General features: G+C 35.1%; 2 protein-coding genes across 2 annotated transcripts; both read right to left on the bottom strand.

The window, feature by feature from the left end:
• Positions 1-1,196: 1,196 nt before the first annotated feature.
• Positions 1,197-1,598, bottom strand: LOC115425553 (perforin-1-like). The gene has a single exon (XM_030143180.1). It carries the CDS (start codon positions 1,596-1,598, stop codon positions 1,197-1,199), a length of 402 nt encoding a protein of 133 aa, XP_029999040.1.
• A 6,987-nt stretch (positions 1,599-8,585) lies between these two features.
• On the bottom strand, positions 8,586-15,542 carry LOC115426298 (perforin-1-like). The gene is made up of 2 exons (XM_030144323.1): positions 15,386-15,542; positions 8,586-9,031 (listed from the first exon to the last, which is right to left on the bottom strand). Exon 2 carries the CDS (start codon positions 9,015-9,017, stop codon positions 8,625-8,627), a length of 393 nt encoding a protein of 130 aa, XP_030000183.1. The 5' UTR covers positions 9,018-9,031; positions 15,386-15,542; the 3' UTR covers positions 8,586-8,624.
• Between the last annotated feature and the right edge of the window lie 356 nt (positions 15,543-15,898).

The following is a 15,898-nucleotide window of genomic DNA, read 5'->3' as shown; positions in this document are numbered from 1 at the left end:
AACATCGTAACACAGTTTTTAAGCATCTCTTTAAATATGTCCAAAATGACCATATTTGGACGTCATGCTATAGCCTAATGAAAATTCCATTTTCAGCCTCTTGGTGACCATCTGAAAAAGGTGTTGAAACAACCTGAAAAATCTCTGGGAGTGTTTATTATGAACTTAGCAACACCGTAAAACACTTTTTAAGCATCTCTTAAAATATTTCCAAAACGAACATTTTTGGACATCATGCTATATAACCTTATGAAACTTCCATTTTCAGTGCCTTGGTGACCATCTGAAAAATGTGTTGAAACAACCTGAAACATCTCAGGGAGTGTTTATTACGAACTTTGGCACATCGTAAAACACTTTTTCAGCCTCTCTTAAAATATTTCCAAAATGACCATTTTTGGACGTCATGCTATAGTCTTATGAAAATTCCATTTTGAGCCTCTGGGTGACCATCTATAAAAGGTGTTGAAACAACCTGAAACATCTCTGGGAGTGTTTATTATGAACTTAGGAACATCTTAAAACAGTTTTTGAGTGTTTATTAAAAAGTGTCCAAAATGACCATTTTTGGATGTCATGCTATAGCCTTATGAAAATTCCATTTTCAGCCTCTGGGGGACCATCTGAAAAATGTGTTGAAACAACCTGAAACATCCCAGGGAGTGTTTATTATGAACTTAGGAATGTCCTAAAACACTTTTTAAGCATCTATTAAAATGTGTCCAAAATGACCATTTTTGGACGTCATGCTATAGCCTTATGAAAATTCCATTTTTAGCTTCTGGGGGACCATCTGAAAAAGGTGTTGAAACAACCTGAAACATCTCTGGGAGTGTTTATTATGAAGTATGGAACGTCCTTAAACACTTCTTAAGGACAGTGGTTGTTTGTTTGTTTATGTCACACCTGTATGGAACTGGTGACACGTCCAGGCTAAACTCCGCCTTCGCCCATAGATAGCTGGGCTAGGCTCCGCCCCCATGACCCTCTCATAGATAAAGGGCTTCAGAAGATGACTGACAGAAAAACTGACCACACCAGAGGATCAATGATACACAACAGTGGTTTAGACTCATGGTGTTTATTCGTACTTTTGACCTTTGACCTTCCTGAGCGATAAACGTGATGTGACTGCGCTTCTTTTCCGAACCGTCACATCATGTGTTTCAGGTAAAGTCCCAAACATCAGCGTCGCTCTACATCTGGTTTCCGCCCAGAGTGTAGGTGTAATGCAGGACTCCTCCCTCCTCCAGGAAACAGTCGTGCTCATGGGTTCCGTTCTTCACCGGTCTCTCGCAGACTCCCAGCAGGTCGTCGAACAGGAAGTCCGAGTCGTGAACCTCCAGCCTCAGGATGTCATTCTCCTGAACCAGGAAGTGGGTGAACTCCTCCTCCCACCAGGGGTTGGCGTTGTTGTCGCGGACGGACGTTTCGCCCACAAACGTTGAGCTGCAGAACACCTTCACGTAGCCGTCGGTGATTCCCAGGATGTCGGAGGGAAGGTCGCTGGCCCGAAGGTTGAAGACCCGGAGCTGGGCTTCAGCCGCAGCCCAGAGGACCGGCAGGACCAGCAGGACCAAGGACCACCTGGAGGACATGGTTCCACAGCAGACTGGAGACAGGGACGACAGCGTCACAAACTCAGATTCAAGTTTAAGGTTATTGTATCAGAAACCGAGAAAAATGAAGAAAATGTGACTTTTTCTGTTAAATCACAAACTCAGTGTGTCCATCCACTGTCCCTGATCCACCTCCATGGGTTTTACTGGTGAATCAATGTTGGAGAAGATGAAAGAAGGGAAAAATATTTACACTGCAAGATATCTGCATCAGTACGGAAGAGGATTAGAGCCACTGGAAAACACAACATTAATGTCCAAAATATATTTTTAATTATTATTCTGAGAAAAAAGTCAGAATTCAGACGTTCAATATTTTTTTTTATTATTGTTCTGAGAAAAAAACTCTTAGTTCTGAGATTAAAGTCAGAATTCTGAGGGAAAAAGTCTGAATTCCAACTTTTTTCTCAGAATTCTTTCTTCTTTTTCTCAGAATAATAATAAAAAAAAATAGATTGGACCTTAATTTTAGTTTTTTTCCCAGTGGCTCTAACCCTCTTCCATACATCAGTGTGGACGGGGCACCAGCAAATAACAAGAAAATCTCTACTGTCTTAAATCTCTCAGTTTGAATGTCATGTTTCAGTCTTTCTGGCCTTTATTAGTGCTGTAGGCAGCTTAAAAAAACTTAGTTTAGATTTAGTGACATTTAGATGAGAATGATCTCATCTAAAAAAGCGAAGACATTTGCTTTTCATCTTTGTAATTTTCTTTAGAATTATTATTTTGTTCTGTAAAGCCTTATTTTCATTCAGTTCATTTATTCCAAATGTTTTTTCAGTGATTTTTCCACGTTATTTGATTTATCTATCAATAACAGCACATGCAGGTTCATGCAGGTTCTGAGAATCACCAAAAACGACCTCATGTTCTGTGGAAACCAGTGTGAATGTTCCGTCTGTTCCCAGCTGCATGTGTTTGGACTCAGTGTTCCTTCAGTTCTTCGTTATCTCTAAAGGTTTCAGACAGATCAGTGAGGTGGACCTGGTTTTACTGCAGGTTTTTAGATGTGACCCATTAGCTGAACGCACTCACCCTGTGGTTTTAATCTTAAAACCTGAACCTGGGTTCTGAATCCAAACACTCACACATTTAAATCTGTGATAAATATTTCAAAGAAACCAAAAAAGAAATTGTTAGAAGCATCGAAGCAGAAAATACTATCTGATCAGAGATAGAGTGGGACATTTAAGTATTAAAAACAGAGAGAAAAGGGGGAGAAAAAAGTTCTGATTTTCCTCAGCGACCAAAAACAATGACAACTGGTGTGAAAATAAAAATTTAGTACTAAAAAAAAAAAAAGAAATAAACAAAGCATTGAAGATTGAATGTTGGGGGAAAAAAACTGGATTTGAACTTTAAAAATGTTGCACTGGAAAATATAACACGAAAAAAATCATAGTTTTCATCGTCAACAGTTTTTTATGTTCACCTGTGATTCATGTTCTAACAAATAATGATAATGCATTTAAAAAATTCACCAAAAAATGTAATTTGTCCTCCTACTTCTCCTAGAACGGTACCAATGTAATAAGAATACCATTAGTACACCCACTGATTTAAGACATTTGAAAGAAACGGATTTAAAATGATTTAAAAAAAAAAAAAAAAAAAGAAAGAAAGAAAGAAAGAAAGAGATAAAAATTACCTTATTTTACCCAGTTAAATGTGAATATTATCTTTCTTCTGTTACAGTAAAGTGTATATGTTTGGAAATTCTGACCAAACAATTAAGAGATTAAGCAACAACAACAACAACAACAACAACAATAATAATAATAATAATAATAATAATAATAATAATAATAATAATAATAAAAATAAAGGTGTGACAATCACTTTAAAATAAAACCAGCACCATAAAAACACTGAGAATAAACAGCATGAATATGAAAGAGTATGCACTGACAATCTTCTCAACATTATCTGTTATTCATCAGTTCATCCTCAGTTAAACATGAATATCTTATTTTTCTCATACTAATGCAGTTCAGACGTGACAGGAAGCCGTTAACAGCTTGAAGGAAATCAAGACGGTAATATTAAAGAATCAGACACTTACAAATAACAGCCTTACCTGAACTTTGATGCTTTAAATGTGACAGTGCATTTACCTTTTCCTACGCTCATATCAGTTTAAGGACCCCCCCCCCCCCCCCCAAGGAAAACCTGCCACACTCTCAGCATTACACAACATTTACCGTTACCTTAAACAACCACAGCACCTCAGATGACCTGGATTTGCATTACACTGTAAAAAAAAACATCTGTAATTTAACAGAATTTTCACTGTTTATTTTACAGATTTTTCCTGTATTTTTAAGATACAGGAAAATATCAATGAAATGACAAAAACAGACTGTGATTTTACATGACAAATGTAAAATAACACGAAAAAACTGTAACTGTGAATAACTAGAAAACTTCCATTTTTTAAAAGAAATTTTTTTCTTTTTTCACAGAAAAATACAGTTAAAATACATTTGCAAATGTATCGTAACTTCACAAATATTTCTTTTCTATTTATGAGATTAAACTGTTAATTTAAAGGTTAAAACTGTTTAAAAATAAATAAATAAATAAATAAAATGAGATAAAATTACTGACAATTAGCCATTAAAGAAGTATTAGTTCTGTCAGTTGAACCAGACTTGTTTGTTAATTGACAAATATCTTGTGTAATTACAGAAGGTTTCACAACAAAATGTTGAATAAATGTATTTTTGTGAATGTATAACATGTATAAGCACTGATAAACTGTCCAAATACAGTTTTTATCAGTGGATTGGACAACTGAGTCTCACTGAAAATTATTTATATATATATTTATAAGGAATTGGATTGTTTTAATACATGTAAATATTCTTTATTAAACATTAACAAGTCAAAAAAAAAAAAGCAAAATCTCCTGTAAAGTTAGGGCAAAAAACTGTATTTTAATTATGGAAAATTACCATATTTTTATGAGATGATTATTTTCCGTTATTTAACAGTATTTTTTTGGCACCCCAACTGCCTGAATATTATCGTTTTTTTACAGGTTTGTTTTTTTTTGTTTTTTTTTTACAGTGTAATGTGCACTTTTACAGACATAAACATAGATAAACTAGAATGGTTTTAAATGATGCTTCTGTTCTTTGTAAAAGTGTTGTAGGATTTACCTGTTGGTGTGAAAAGTCTCTTCATTTGGTGAAACCACTTCATCCAATGGTCCAGACCCCAGTGGCGTTTTCCTGTTTAAAAGAAATGAAACCAAGATGCATTAAGTCAGGACTTTTACAGTTTTTTAAATTTATTTTTTTAAATAAATACTTCCACAAGCTACACACCCTGAAAATAGAAAGTTTTGTGACATAAAGTGAAAGAAACGAAGGCAATTGGAACGTATAAATAAGTAAAAAAGGAGGTCTAACTAACTGAGGATGTGACAATCTTTTAATCCCTTCACACTTTCCAATTCAGAAATTAATATTACATGAATATTTGGTTAAAAGAAAGAAGAAAAAAAAGGTTGTTGTTATACACAGAATTAGGTGAAGTTTATATCAGCTAAACTAAGAACAGAATACTGAATAAACGTAAAATAGTAGCTATACAATCTTTAACCCTTTCATGCACAAATTATGAGAACCTTAATCCAAAATTTTTCCTGAGTGTTTTTATTCCTCTTTAGGCATGAAAAAAAACAATGTGACTGAAAATTTTCTTCTGAAAAATAAATAAAAATGATTGAAAAAAAAAAAAAAAAAACATTAAAAAAAAATAATAATGAAAAAAAAAAAATCTTATGAACCTATTTTTCATGAAGTTGCAAAAATGTCCACTCGGCTAGACACCACACGTTTAATTTTTGACGCACAGAAACATGTATTTACTGATAAATTGTGTGAAAACTATGGGGAGGGCTTGTAATTCTGGGGGTTTATGATCAGGAGAGCTCTACATAATGTTACAGATTCATGTCAGAAAAGATATGTAGTGTCTTAAAACTTTAATAAAGATATGTGTTAAAAAAAACAAAACAATGAAAAGAACAACAAAATCCATGAATATACAAGAGAACAGCTGTAGAATAGCTGTCCACTGTAGTGACCACTATGCATGAAAGGGTTAATTTAGTCCTAAATTAAGTTTTATCAAAAAATATAGTTTTTCTTAGATGTCGTTAAATTATTATAAATAGAAAATAACCAAAAATCTGGAGTGACTCTTTATAGCCCATTAAACAACATTAGGAAACAGCTGTTATTAGCATTTAACGCCTTTTTATCTAATATCAGTATTCAGCTACTTCTTAGCCAATGTTAGCTTCCAGCCATGTCTTTGCTAATGTTAGCATTCAACCACGTCTTAGTTTAAGTTGGTATTCAGCCAAGGCTTAGCTAACATAAGTATTCAGCCATATCTTAGCTAAAGTTTGTATTAGCCAATGCTTTGCTAACATTAGCATTCAACCACATCTTAGCTTACAGTAAGTTGGTATTCAGCTAATTCTTTGCTAACATCAGCATTCAACAATATATATTCCAACCCAAAGTTATTCATAAACCACTTAAAAAACAGTTGGCAAAAGTGCTGTACACAAAACACCTAAAAGAGTTTAAACATAAAACCAAACAAAACAAAAGCAAAATAGTAAAGAAAAACATCTTAGCTAAAGCTATTTAGCCACCTCTTAGCCAATGTTAGCATTCAACCATACCTTAGCTAAAGTTTGTATTAGCCAATTCTTTGCTAATGTTGGCATTCAACGATATCTACAGTTAGTATTCAGACACTTCTTTACTTACATTAGCATTCAACTACATCTTAGCTTACAGTAAGTAGGTATTCAGCCAATTCTTTGCTAACATGAGCATTCAATCATATATTCCAACCCAAAGTTATTCAAAAACCACTTAAAAAACACACACAGTTGGCCAAAGTGCTGTACACAAATAAAACACCTAAAAGAGTTTAAACACATAAAACCAAACAAAACTAAAGCAAAACAGTAAAGAAAAGCATCTTAGCTAAAGTTATTTAGCCAACTCGTAGCCAACGTTAGCATTCAACCATATCTTAACTAAAGTGTGTATTAGCCAATTCTTTGCTAACATTAGCATTCAACCGTATCTTCCAATCCAGCCTTATTTATAAACTGCTTTAAAAACACACACACAGTTGGCCAAAGTACTGCACACAAATAAAACACATAGAAAAGTTAAAACACATAAAATCAAACAAAACTAAAGCAAAACAGTAAAGAAAAACACCTTGCTAAAGTCCCACCTCTTAGATAACATTAGCATTCAACCATATCTACAGTTAGTGTCAGACACTTCGTTGCTAACATTAGCATTCAACCACTGTTATGACCCTGGGTCATAATTTGTCTTTTTATGTTTATATGTATAAATATTTTTTGTCATGTGGTGTTGTATCCCCCCCAGTCCTGTAGGGGTGCTGTTTGTCCTGTTGTTTTGTTTCATGCAGGTGAAGCCGTGGGTAGGTGGAGCCAGATTACCCGGCCCCTTTAAAAATGGCCCTGGACCCTCCACCTCGTCCTCTTCTTTGTTCCCTCCCAGTTGTGTAGATCTGTGTGTGTTTTCTGGTTGTCGGTCATCATGTGTGTTCGATTGTGTCTGTGTAGTTTGTAAATAGTTGTAAATAGTGTTTTCTTTTGTAAATCAGTCCTATTTTTCTGGTGGGGGAGGGCGGCTCTTTTGTTTTCACCTTTTCTCCTGTTTTTAGGGAGTTAAGGTCAGTTTCATGTATTTTATTTCTTCCATTTTGTTTTGGATCAGAGAATTTAGTTTGAACCTTGAAGACTTTTTGTCAGTAGTTTTAGCTGAGCCCTCCCCTAACCCTCCTTTAGTTATTTAATAATAAATATTTGGACTGCAGTGTTGGACTGACGTGTGTGCTTGGGAGTGGGGAGGGGACAAAAGAGCGCATCATGTACGTCACTGTAGACCCCTGTAGGCCGGGACGTAGCACCATAGCTTAGCTAAAGTTTGTATTAGCCAATTCTTTGCTAACGTTAGCATTCAACCACATATTCCAATCCAATGATATTTGTGAAGCTTCGTCTGAGCTTAACCTAAATCACAGGTGTCAAACATGCGGCCTGGGGGCCAAATCTGGCCCACCAAAGGGTCCAGTCCGGCTCTGGGATGAATTTGTGAAATGCAAAAATTACACTAAAATATGAACAATCCTTTTCATTCAGGTTCCACATTCAGACCAATTCAATCTCCAGTGGGTCAGACCAGTCAAATACGATCATAATAACATAGAAATAATGACAACTCCAAATGTTTCTCTTTGTAAATGTTAATATTTTCATGTATTTACACAAAAACAAAGTAGAATTTTGCCAAAAAATTGAATAACCTGAAATGTCTTAAGAGAAGTCAGTACAATTTTAACAATATTCTGCCTGTTATTAAATGTTCTGTGTGTTTGTAGATCCACTGTGATCTGTAAGTTATAATGTACATGTGGAAATGATAAACTGAGGCAGAATATTGTTAAAATTATACTTTTTTTCAGTTTGTTCATGTTATTCACATCTTTTGAAAGGATAGTTTATAGATGTAAACCTTTTCATAATGTAAATTAGCTTTTTTTTGCTCTAAAACATAGAGAAAAGTTTGGAGTTGACATTATTTCTATATTATGTTATTGTTTTACTGGTTCGGCCCACTGCAGATCGAATTTGGCTGAATCTGGCCCATGAACTAAAATGAGTCTGACAGCCCTGACCTAAATGAGTTCCTCGTTTTGGTGTCTGCTGGGCTGTTTGTTTATGTGTGTATTTTGTAAAAGAAAAACTTTAACAAAGAGAAAAATTCAAAAAACAGAAACACACACTATGTGGTCGTTATAACAGTTTATTTCTTATGATGAAACTGGTTAAAACACACAGATGGAGAATGGGACCAGAGTAAGACTAGTCTGTTGGAACCATGTGGTCTTCAGACCCAGACCCAGACCCAGACCCAGACCCAGCAGGTGTGGTTCTCAGCCCAGGGTGTAGGCGTAGTGCAGGGTTCCTCCTTTCTTCAGGTAGCAGTCGTGCTGGTGGGTTCCCACTTTGATCTGTCTCTGGCAGACCCCCAGCAGGTCGTCGAACAGGAAGTCGCTGTCGTAGACCTCCAGCCTCAGGACGTCGTTCTGCTGGGCCTTGAAGTAGGAGAACTCCTCCCCCCACCAGGGGTTGACCTCATCCTCACGGACAGACGTCTGACCCAGACTTCCAGAACCACAGAACAGCTTGACGTAGCCGTCGGTGGTCCCCAGCAGGTCTGAGGGAAGACCACTGGCCCGGATGTTGAAGACCTTCAGCTGGGCCTGAGCCAGAACTGAACAGCCCAGGACCAAGAGGAGGAGGAGGAGAGCGCTGGAGGAGGACATGGTGTCAACAGAGACTGAAGGAAGAAGAGGAGGAGGAAGAAGAGGAGGAGAAGGGGGAGAAAGAAAAGGAAGGAGGAGGAGGAGAAAGGAAAGGAAGAAGAGGAGGAGGAAGAGGAAGAGAAGGAGGAAGAGGAAGAAGAAGAGGAGGAGGAGAAGGAGGAGAAAGAAAAGGAAGGAGGAGGAGGAAGAGGAGGAGAAGGGGAGAAAGAAAAGGAAGAAGAGGAGGAGGAGGAGGAGCAGGAAGAGGAGGAGGAGGAGGAAGAGGTGGAGGAGGAGGTGAAGAAGAGGAAGAAAAGGAGGAAGAGGAGGAGGTGAACGACGAAGAAGAGGAGAAAAAGAAGGAGTAGGAAGAGGAAGAGGAGGTGAAAGAAGAGGAAGAAGAGGAGCAAGTGGAGGAGGAGGTGAAAGAAGAGGAGGAAGATGAGGAAGAGAAGAAGAAAAAGAGCGATGAAGAGGAGGAGGAGGAGAAAAAGGAGGTGGAAGAGAAGAGGAAGAAGAAAGAGGAGGGGGATGAAGAGGAAAAGAAAGAAGAAGAAAGAAGAGGAGGAGAAAAAGATGATGATGAAGTTGACAAAAAAAGATGTTGAAGAAAGACAGGAGGAAGACAGAAGCAGAGTGGTTATCTGACATTCTTCTCCTTCTCCAGCTGAACGTCACATTCATCTGTAAACTCCTCACACTTCCTGTCTGTAGTTTCTGCTGCTCTTCTTCACTCTCCTTTTCATCATGTAAATTAAACTTGTGCTGTTTTTCTGTCTGTTTGGATTGTTGGTTTTTGTATCAGTATTATTTCTGTTTTACTTGTTCACATACGTTCACTTTCATCACATGTTCAAAATAAAACACCAAACCAAATCTAAATCTGATTTTTATTCAGACTGTCAGTTCACTTCAGTTCCAGTCATTTTTTAGACAGATTCTTCTTTTATTTTGGAGGATTTACTTGTTTGTTTTCAGTGTTTGAGTTTTTCACATAATTACATGAACAGATTTAAACTGGAAGAATAAAAGACTGAAAGTGAATCTGATCAACATTCATTAAAGGTTTCATATTAGACAAAAACATCTGCAGGAAAATGTTTCTGATCTACTGTTAGAACGACCACAGAGAACACAAGCTGATTCAGCTGCTGTTCATCTGAGTATTACACCGGTCTACAGTTTTTTAGAAATGATTTGCTTCAGACATTAAATGTGCTAAATGTTACGTATTTTAATAAGATTAATTGGAAAATAAATGACAAAAGTGTCGGTTTGCTGATGTTTTCAAGGTATATGATTCAGTGTTATTCCACATATATATTGGTTTCTGTACATTTCTATAATAGTTTTATAAATCTTCCACTAAATAGAAGCTGTAAAGTGAATGTATTCTAATGTGCAGACAGTGTTTGGAAGTAGATCTTGTAGCTCTGACACAAATATTCCTTTGGAGTCAAACCCATTCTCTCGTTAATTCTTGAATTTCACATTTTGACCCAAGGCTGTATGTTGGAAAGTTCAGCCAACCAGCATTTTTGACTGGATTTTTCTTTATCAGTGACTCTCATGTGGTAACATTTCATTACTTTTATTCTGGAAGCATTTTCCTTGTAGACCAGTGGAATCATTCTGGAGCTCATACTAGAGCTTTACTGTTTGTCCACCAGGAGGCGCTGATGACCTTTAGAATAAATGTTGGAAACAACCTGAAACATGTCAGGAAATATTTATACATGATCTACAACACAGGTGTCAAACATGCGGCCCAGGGACCAAAACCGGCCCGCCAAAGGTTCCAGTCCGGCCCGCAGGATGAATGTGCAAAGCGCAAAAATTACACATAGCATATTAACGATCCAGGATGTCAAAGTCGTTTTAGTTCAGGTTCCACATACAGACCAATGTGATCTCAATTAAAAATAATCGTATAATAACCTATAAATAATGACTCCAAATTTTCTTAGTTTAATGTGAAAAACAGAAAATTGCATTACATCTATAAATAAGTAATGACAACTACCAATTTTTCTCTTTGTTTTAATGTAAAAACTTACATTAAATGATGAAAATATTAACATTTACAAACTATCCTCTAACAACAAAATGCGAAAAATCTGAAATTTTAACATTATTCTTCCTGTTATTAAATATTTTGTGCCTCTGTAGATCCAATCCATAATATATATGCATGTATAAATGCTAAGTTGAGGTGTAATATTGGGTACGGTTACATAATGTTTTTTAAATCCCATTTATTTTTCCAGAAGAAATTAGTTTGGAACTAAAGTATTTTCTCTTCTGTTTCCATGGAAATGTTAAACCTGAATAAAGGTTTACATGAGGTATTAATGAGGTAGATCAGTGAGCAGAAGGGTTTGCGCTGCAGTGTTCACGTTACCTTGTTTTCGCAGCCCTTCTGTTAGCTTAGCTTAGCCCTTCTGTTAGCTTAGCGTAGCCCTTCTGTTAGCTTAGCATAGTCACTGCATTTCCATGGTCACACGTAGCCAGTTTTTTAAAGGTGATTTGTCGTCTTTTGTAAGTGATTTTCTGAAATCCAATTCTCCCTTACGTAGATCTGCGACTTACTGCACTCATACAATCAAGGTTATTATTGTTAACGAAAACTAACGAAATGACGAAAACTAGAACTGAAAAAACATTTTCGTTAACTGAAATAAATAAAAACTATACTTAAAAGGAAAAATGATAACTAACTGAAACTGTATTGTGTGTTTACAAAACTAACTAAAACGTATAAAAATTATGGATAAAATTCCCTTCGTTTTCGTCTTTGTCAATGTCGGATCGATACAAAATTGATTTATTTCGCTCGAGCAATTTTAGCTAGCGGCACCATATGGTACTTCACGGTCTGTCACTTGTCGTTTAGTCGTCTTCTGGTCCCCACTCTACCTCGAAACATAGAGATTAAAGTTGGGAGAAAGTTCTGCATGGGATTTCTTTGAATACGACGGCGAGGAAGATAAAAGATCTGAACAAACTAAAACTAAAGTAAAACTAAGCATTTAGAAAATAATGAAAACGAATAAAAACTAACAAATTCCTAAGAAATTGGTAAATGTGAATTTAAAAAAAAAATCTGTAGAAGTCATGACAGAAACAGCTGTATGCTTCTTTGGAACGGAAAAGGGTGTATAAGAACTGGAACCCTGACGGCTGTTGGTGTTTCCATCCAACCTGTGGATAAACGACGTCATGTTCACTGAGGGGAGTGTGAACGTTTAGCTCCGAAACATCTGTTCGCTCTGAGTTTCCCTTCAACCTCCTGTAGAATCAGACAGGTTTGATCTGCTCTGGTCTTTAATCTTCATGCAGCTTCACTGGGAATTGATGAAGGGTTTAAGAAATAATAAAGTTTAGAAATAATATGGTCATTTTTGTGTGTTTTTGTTTAAAGACAAACCTTTTCTTCAAGTTTCAGGGTTTATTAGTCATGTGTTCAGTTCAGTTGTATTTAGATCAAGGTTATTATCGTTAAAACTAACGAAATGACAAAAACTAGAATTGAAAAAACATTTTCGTTAACTGAAATAAATAAAAACTAGAATTAAAAGAAAAAAAACAACAACAACTAAATGAAACTGTATTGTGTGCTTACAAAACTAACTAAAACGTATAAAAATTATGGAAATTATGGATCACTTTTAACTAAAACTGTTAATTAATTCTCCAACATCATAGATTTTTAACTGTTTCCAGTGATAAATTATTTTAAAGACACACCTATTTGCACTGGTGTTTAACACAAGTATGACTTTAATTAGTTTTATCTCCTGGTTGTGTTTTTAGATACTGTTTATCCTATTATTGAGCATCTGTTTTATCAGGTTTAGTATATATTATCATGTATATCTATATATTTTTACTCCTTTTATCATTTTTTTTTTCTACCTTTATCTTTGGGCACTTTGTGTTGTTGTAAATGTGCTGTAGAAATAATTCGACAATATTGAATTTACTTTAATTTGGATGTTTTTAACTTAACTTCAGTCTGACTTATTGTTATTCTATTTATTATCAGGTGAAAGTTTACTGCACACATTTTTTACATGACAAAGTCTGACAGGTAGTGAACTAGAACTGCACAGTATTTATAGGAAATGTACGATTTTATGTGTTAGAGAAGGTTTAGATAAAGGTTATTATCGAAAACTAACAAAATGACGAAAACTAGAATTGTAAAAACATTTTCGTTAACTGAAATAAATAAAAACTATTATTAAAAGAAAAAAACTGTAACTAAATGAAACTGTATTTTGTGCTTACATAACTAACTAAAACAGATAAAAATTATGGATAAAATTCCCTTCGTTTTCGTCTTTGTCAATGTCGGATTGATACGAAATCGATTTATTTCGCTCTAGCAATTTTAGCTAGTGGCACCATATGATATTTAAGGGTCCGTCACTTGTGTTCACTTGTGGTTTCCAGTCGTCTTCTGGTCCCCACTCTACCTGGAAACATGGAGACTAAAGCAGCAGAGTCCTGTCTGGGATTTATTTGAATACGACGACAGAGAAGAAGAGAAAAGAGACGACTAAACTACAACTAAACTAAAACTAAGCATTTAGAAAATAACAAAAAACCAATAAAAACTAGCAAACCTGCTCTAAAAATGAATTAAAACGAACTGAAATAGAGGGGAAAAAAAGTCACAACTAAATTAAACTAAACTAGAATGAAAAATCCAAAAGTATTATAACCTTGATTTAGACCAGGGCTCTCAAACTCATGTTCTTTCAGGTTCCACATTCAGTCTGATTTGATCTCCAGTGGGCCGAACCGGTAAAATAATAACAGAATAACCGATAAATAATGACAACTCCAAACTTTTGTCTTTGTTTTAGTGCAAAAAACCCCATTAAATTATGAAAACACTTACTTTTATAAACTATCCAAACAAAAAAACATGTGAATAACCTGAAAAAACTGAAATTTCTTAAGAAAAATCTGTAATTTTAACAATATTCTGCCTCCACTTCTCATTTGTCCATGTGCATTCTGGATCAGATCTACAAAGACACTAAACACTGAGGAACAGGCAGAAAAGAGTTAAAATTGTGCTGAATTTTCTTTAGACATTTCAGGTTGTTCATATTTGTTCAGGTTATTCACATTTTATTGTTACAGGATAGTTTGTAAATGTAAATATTTTCATAGATTAATGTTATTTTTTGCTCCAAAACAACAACAAACATTTAAAGTTGTCATTATTTATAGGCATAATGTAAGATTATTTTTTTTCACATCAAACCGAGAAGAAAATATGGAGTCATATATTCTGTAGGGTGTCAAACTCATTTTAGTTCAGGGGTCACATTCAGCCTAATATGATCTAAAGTGGGCTGGACCAGTAAAATAATATAAATAACTGGATAAGAACTGATAAATAATGTCAACATCAAAGTTTTCTCAAAATTTTTGAGTGAAAAAAGTAAAATTCTGCAATGAAAATGTTTACATCTATGAAGTGTATTTGAACACAACATGAACAAATATGAACAACCTGAAAATTCTTAAGAAAAATAAGTGCAATTTTAACAATATTACGCCTTATTTTATCATTTATACACGTAAATCACAACTTACAGATCACAGTGGATTTACAAATACACAAAATATTTAGGAACAGACAGAATACTGGTAAAATACTGCATACTTCTCTTAAGACATTTCGTATTGTTCATATTTGTTCAGGTTATTCACATTTTTTGTAAAAGGATAGTCTGTAAATAGAAACATTTTTGTGTAATTTTACTTTTTTCACACTAAAGCAAAGACAAACATTTGCATTTTTCATCATTTATAGGTTGTTGTGATTGTATTTTACTGCTCTGACCCACTTCAGATTGAACTGACCTAAAATGATTTTCACATCCTTGATTGTTAATATCGTCATTATAATTTTTGCTTTTCACAGATTCATCCCAGGGCCGGATTGCAACCTTTGGCGGGCCGGTTTTGGCCCCCGGGCCGCATGTTTGACACCCCTGCTTTAGATGTAATTATATGCATGAAGTTACTATACTATAGACTATAGTTTTTGCTCTTTCCTTAAGATAAGAATGAGGCATTTTATCACACATTTTATTTAATAAACTACTACCTGAAATGAAAACACTGAAGGAAAATAAGAAGAATAACAAGAAAACAGACACCAGAACCAGAACTGGAATCCGAAGTATTAGATTTCCCAGCAGTACTGAGAATACTGCAGCTGAATACCAGTAGTAGAGTCACTGCATCTCCAAATATATTCACTTTATAAATGTTAGTGTAGGAAAAGCAGCAGCAGCAGCCTGAATAAACGCACCAGTTTCCAGAAATAACACTTTTAAATGCATGAAGTGATGTGAAGGTCTCACCTGGAGTCTGGACGCCGTTCTTCTGACACGTCCGTCTGCTGTTCCATGTTTTTAAAGGGCGGCAGAGACAGTCGTATCAGTTTGATAAAAAATACTCAGCAAAGCACAACCTGCCTCATTCCCAGGATTACGCAATAGAACACAAGTATAAACTGGGATTCAACTTAAATAGAAGAATTTTTTAGCACTGAAATTAAGTATCTGATTTTTTTTTGCACTGAAATCAAGTGTCTGAACTTTTTTTAGCACTGAAATTAAGTATCTGAACTTTTTTTGCACTGAAATTAAGTATCTGAATTTTTTTTTTGCACTGAAATTAAGTATCTGAATTTTTTTTGCACTGAAATTAAGGATCTGAATTGTTTGTCTCTGAATTCAACTATGTCCATAAATTTAGAATTCAAATTCAGATGCAATAAATTCAGATATTTAATTTCAGTGCAAAAAAAAAAAAAAAATCAGTGATACAAATTCAGTGTGTTATAATTCAAAATCTGATGACAGATTCATTGG

This window comes from Sphaeramia orbicularis, chromosome 9, assembly GCF_902148855.1.
Source record: "Sphaeramia orbicularis chromosome 9, fSphaOr1.1, whole genome shotgun sequence".
NCBI lineage: Eukaryota > Metazoa > Chordata > Actinopteri > Kurtiformes > Apogonidae > Sphaeramia > Sphaeramia orbicularis.
Note: the sequence above shows the minus strand (reverse complement) of the source record. Positions and strands in the feature narration are given on the sequence as shown.